The sequence below is a fragment of the Otolemur garnettii genome, unplaced genomic scaffold (assembly GCF_000181295.1).
Source record: "Otolemur garnettii isolate 467f Iridium unplaced genomic scaffold, OtoGar3 scaffold00266, whole genome shotgun sequence".
Lineage (NCBI taxonomy): Eukaryota > Metazoa > Chordata > Mammalia > Primates > Galagidae > Otolemur > Otolemur garnettii.
The window spans coordinates 351,429-356,781 of record NW_003852661.1 but is presented as its reverse complement, the minus strand read 5'-3'; the positions used below and the strand labels follow the sequence as shown (position 1 = coordinate 356,781).

Below are 5,353 nucleotides of genomic sequence, written 5' to 3'. Positions count from 1 at the left end.
TTGAGCTCAAGAGTCTGAGGTTGCTATGAGCTATGACACCATGGTACTCTACTGAGTAGAGTGACAAATGAGACTCTGTCTCAAAAAAAAAGAAAAGAAAAACAGCTAAGTTTAGCTCCAGTGAAGAATTATACCAAAAGATTATCCAGAATATACATAAATTCTTAATCAATTAGGCAATTCATTTCAAAAAACCACAACAGTTACCTTTATTAAAAGTCATCTATCTTACTTAAAAAAAAAAAAAATACCGACAGAGATGAAGAGGAATTCACAAGGAAAGAAATATAATGACCAACCTTTCCTAATCAGGAAATTACAAATTTAAGAGTTTTACAATATCACATGTTAGTAGGGATAGGTACAGGAGATAAAACATTTGGTGAGAATATGTTGGTATAACTGGGGAGACAATTTGATCATATCTACTAACGACTTTAATGAACATAATCTTTGAAACAAGTCTACTTCTTAGCAGTCTCCCTTGAGAAACTGATAATGCATAAAGAAATTTGTACAAAGATACTCACTGAAGCGCTACTTACAAAAGCTAAAAACTAGAAACAACCTAAATGTCTATCAATAGGGAATTAATTGAATAAACTATAAAGAGTTGTTCAGTAAAATGAAAATCTACATAAGATCTCCAAGACATACAGCGAAGGGAAAAGAATGAGGGAGAGCAATATGCATAATAATTGAACGGACAATGAACGCCCCACACATACACCGTGCAATATCCTGTATGTCAGCAACTATGCACTTACGCAGGTAGATATACTGGAATGTAAATTTATTTTTTTAAGAATTGGAAGAATATATACTAAACCAGAATACATACAACTGCACAGCATGGGCCGCAGGCAGATGGTTTGAGGACTGTTTTCTTATCTGTGGTGTTGGTATCACAAAAAGCTCATCTGCTATTGTCGGTGCTTGTGTGTTCAATGTGTGCCCAAGAATGCCCAGGGCAACTCGTATACTTCTAATTTGTGGCAGAGAAGAAAAAACTTTGGACAGGCTTTTAGCTGTTAATAGTACACATTTCTGAGAAGAACTATGCACATAAAGACGGTAGTGAAGAATTTTAGCTCTATTCCTATATTGAATTTTTTAATAAAACTATACCATTTATCTAATTAAAACATTTTAAATCAACTGTTTTGAAGTCTTATCTAAAAATGACAGATGAAACATGCCCTACCAACTATAATATACTTCTAATGCATTCAGCTTTTTTCTGCAGCAGAAGTTATTAAACGTCACTTACCCCCGGGCAATGGTTTATCTTTGTCTACATTGTTGTTCTCATAGAGAAACTCATAACCAAAATGCCGTACTCTTCTGTGTTTTAAGGACTTCTGAACTGTGTGAGGAAAGAAAGCAAACTACTGAGGAGCAAAAACAACGCATTTCTTTGTATGTTTCAAAGTCAACATTCTGAATAAGGATTAGTTTAGTAGCAAGAATTTCTGTTAACTGTTAAATTACTGTCTTTAATAAAATTAACTGTCTCATATTTGCTGTTCTGTCAAATTTAAAATTCTAACAAACTCTAGTTTCCTCCAATCAATCTGAAAGCTAAACATGTACACTGCTGCCACTCACAAACTACTAATGAGTCAGAGAAATTCTGATTTGCAAATATCTCTAGGAAGTTCTTACATATTATAGTGGTATGGAGTTGAACCGCTGACTCTGCATGGAAAACGTGCCTTAGGGTAAAAAGGAATGAAAAAAATAATCTCAACAAAAGGGTTTATAAAAGCTACACAATTATTTTTTAACCTGAGACTTTGCTGGATTTAGTTATCAATCCCAGGAGTCTCTTGGCAGAGTCTTTGGGGTTTTCTAGATATAAGATCATATCATCAGCACAGAGTATTAGTTTGACCTCTTCCTTCCCCATCTGGATGCTAGGACTTGATCTGGCTAGGACTTCCAGTACCATGTTAAATACAAGTGACAGTGGGCGTCCTTGTCTTGTTCCAGTTCTAAGTAGGAATGCTTTCCACTCTTCCCCACTCAGTATGATGTTGGCAGCAAATCTGTCATATGCAGGTTTTATGTTCCATCTGTGCCAACTTTGTTAAGAGTTTTTATCATACAAGTTGCTGAATTTTGTCACATGCTTCTTCTGCATCTACTGCAATGACCATATGATCTTTGTTTTTGCTTCCATTTACGTAGTAAAATCACATTTACTGGATTTACATATGTTGAATGATTCTTGCAAACCCTGGGATGAAGCCTACTTAGTCATGGTGGATGACTTTTTTGATGTGCAGCTGAATTCAGTTTGCTAGAATTTTGAGGATTTTTACTTCTATATTCATAGGGATATTGGTCTATAGTTTTCTTTTTTGGTTGTGTCCTTTCCTGGCTAAGATACTTTGCCAGGGTGATACTTTGTAGAACAAGTTGGGGAGGATTCATTCCTTGTCAATGTCATGAAGTAGTACCTGCAGTATGGGTACCAATTATCTGTAGATCTGATAAAATTCAGCTGTGAAACCATCCTGTCTGGGGCTTTTTTTGTTGAAAGATTTTTTATTCCCACTTCAGTTCTGATGCTTGCTACAGGCAGTCCCAAGTTTATGAACAAGATTGGTTCTGTGGGTTTGTTCTTAAGTTGAATTTGCATGTAAGTTAGAACAGGTACATTTACCTATTACCTGTAATAGTCTCTGTTCATAAGTGTGAATCGTAGGTCAATCAGATGTTTTTAAGGCAGGGACTTACTGAAATACCTCCATTCATAAGTGCAAGTTGTACAGAAGCTGGATGTTTTTAACTCAGGGACTGCCTATATTTGTCTGTTCAGGAGTTCTGTTTCTACCTGATTGAGCCTTGGGATACTGTGTGTTTCCCAGAATTTGTCCATTTTTCTCAACATTTTCAAGTTTACATACATAGAGATTTCACAGCATTCACAGATGATATTTTGTATTTCTGTTGTATCAGTTGTTGTATCTCCATTTTCGTTTCTGACTGAGCTTATTTGGATGCTTTCTCTTCTATTTTGGTTAATCTAGTGAAGGATCTATCAACTCTGCTTATCTTTTCAAAGAACCAACTTTTTGTTTCATTAATCATCTATATTACTGTTTTGTTTTCAATTTCATTTAGCTCTGCTCTGACTTCAGGTATTTCTTTTCTTCTCCCAGGTTTGGGTTTGGTTTGCTCTTGGGTATTTACCCAAAGGAAAAAAACTCATTTTATCAAAAAGACAATTGCACTCCAATGTGTGTTGCAGCACAATTCACAATTGCAAAGATGGGAAATAAAAAAAAGTCCCCATCAATTCTTGAGTGGTTTAATAAAATGTGGTATATGTATACCATGGGGCACTCCTCAGCCATAAGAAAAACAAATGCTTTTTGCAACAATCGATTGGATGGAATTTCTAGTTTCTCCTAAGTGAAGTATTGCAAGAATGGAAAAGCAAACATTATATGTACTCACTATTAAATTACAACTAACTTATCAACACTCAGATGCACAGATGGAAGTAAAACTCAACAGAAATCAAACAGTTGGGAGAGGAGAGGATGGCTGCAATCATGCCTCCTGGGTACAATCTACACTACCTGGGTGATGTGCACACTTTGACTCAGGCAGTACAAACGTGGACCATGACTGAACCCTCCAACTCAGAATCCCGCTCAGCATCCTGGAGCCTCAGTTGGCCTGAGCTGGTGGGGGCACCATGCAGGCCCCCCAGCAGGCTGTGGCACACCATGGCCCAAAAACCAGTATAAAACACCCCTTGTCCGGGGAAACAGAGTTGTGGCCACAAAGGCAGCCAGCCCCTCACCAATCAGGGAATGCATATTCCTGGGAACCTGGTGCTAAACAATTGCAACTGACCTGCTTCTGGATTGGGGTTTCATACATAGCAGAGCAGGTCCCTTGCTGCAATCTATTGAAAGTCAATCCTCAACACAAGAGTTTATTAAAAAAATTAAAAAATAAAAAAGGGAGAGAAAAAAAGAGATGAAAAAGAAAATAAAAAAGCAGGACAAAAGCAATCCACATAATCAAAACACGTGTTCCCCCATAATATTCTGAGATGAAAAAAAGTGACCCAAATGTTAATAAATATTAATGTTTAGAGTTTAAACTGATAGACGTATAAATGTTATTTATTATTACTGTTCCCAATAATTGTTAGTATGACTTACTTAGCATTAGATTCAGGCCACTTTCAAAAATTTTGAGAAAATATTAATAAGCCATGAAGAGAGGAGGAAAGAAGCAACAGCATGGCATTTTGGTGAATTTTTAAATATCAGGCTTTAAAAAGTTTTACTTACAATTTTGTTTATCTGTATCTTCTGTCCAATCAATACTTTCCAAAAGCAGTTTCTCCTCCTCAAAAGAAATTATTTCTTCGATTACCTTGAGGCCTGGTGGTAAGGCTTGAGGGTCCAACTCTTTCCACTGTACTAGGGGAAAACAAATTAAAATAGTCACATACAAAACTAATAGTTCATATATATATATATATATATAAATAATTCTGTTCAATAGCTACTTATCAGTTTACAAAACTCCCAATTCTCATTTTCAGAAATAAGAATGCTGAAAGGCACACAACATATTAAAAGTGCAGAAAACAAAGACCAAGATCAAAATTACTGTACATTTTACCCACTGCAATTACCAAAAGCAAATAGAACGATATTTATTTAAGTATTCTGTTTAAACATGAGTAAGTCACTTTTTACATCTTACCATGAGACAAGTATTTAGATTGTCGCTAAATAATGAATACAAGAAGTTAAATGCTCATTTTTGTTCTTAAGGTCTTCATACTAGCTAGCATGGTCAAATAACAGAAAAATTTTAAAAAACATAAAACTTTCTAAAGAAAAAACAAATACCATTTATGAGGAATTATTTAACATATATTAAAATAATTTAAGTTCCTGCATTTTTTAAAGTTTTATACAGGTACAGCTACAGCTCTAGAAGGAGAAGAAAAAGAATTTAGTGTATTCACATTTACTACTGGGGCTGATCATGCATGTCACAGATGAGATTTCTCAATTTTTTCTGCCAGGCAAATTAACTCTTTGAATTATTTAATATAAAAAGTCACAAAAATAGTAAGTACCTACTAGATTCTACTAGTAACATTTCAGAAACATAAACAGCAAATCATTTGATAACTACATGCCAGTGCCTACCGTGTGCCAGACATTATTTATTTAAACTATATAAGGAAAACTTTAGAAAAAAGTAATTTATAGTATAGTATAAATAATTTCAATTTAGTTTTCTAAATATGTTTTTTTAAGAATTAAAAATATCCCTTATGGCTCGGCGCCTGTAGCTCAGGCGGCTAGAG

The 5,353-nt window shown here is 35.0% G+C and overlaps 1 protein-coding gene across 1 annotated transcript in view; it reads right to left on the bottom strand.

Annotated features, from left to right (window-relative positions):
• Nucleotides 1–5,353, bottom strand: part of ALKBH8 (alkB homolog 8, tRNA methyltransferase) — a 53,322-nt gene that overhangs the window by 37,487 nt on the left and 10,482 nt on the right. The window contains exons 4-5 of the mRNA XM_023508714.1: nucleotides 4,317–4,448; nucleotides 1,271–1,366 (exon numbers count right to left, since the gene is read on the bottom strand). Of these exons, the coding sequence (XP_023364482.1) occupies nucleotides 1,271–1,366; nucleotides 4,317–4,448 (228 nt within the window). The remainder of the gene's footprint in view (nucleotides 1–1,270; nucleotides 1,367–4,316; nucleotides 4,449–5,353) is intronic.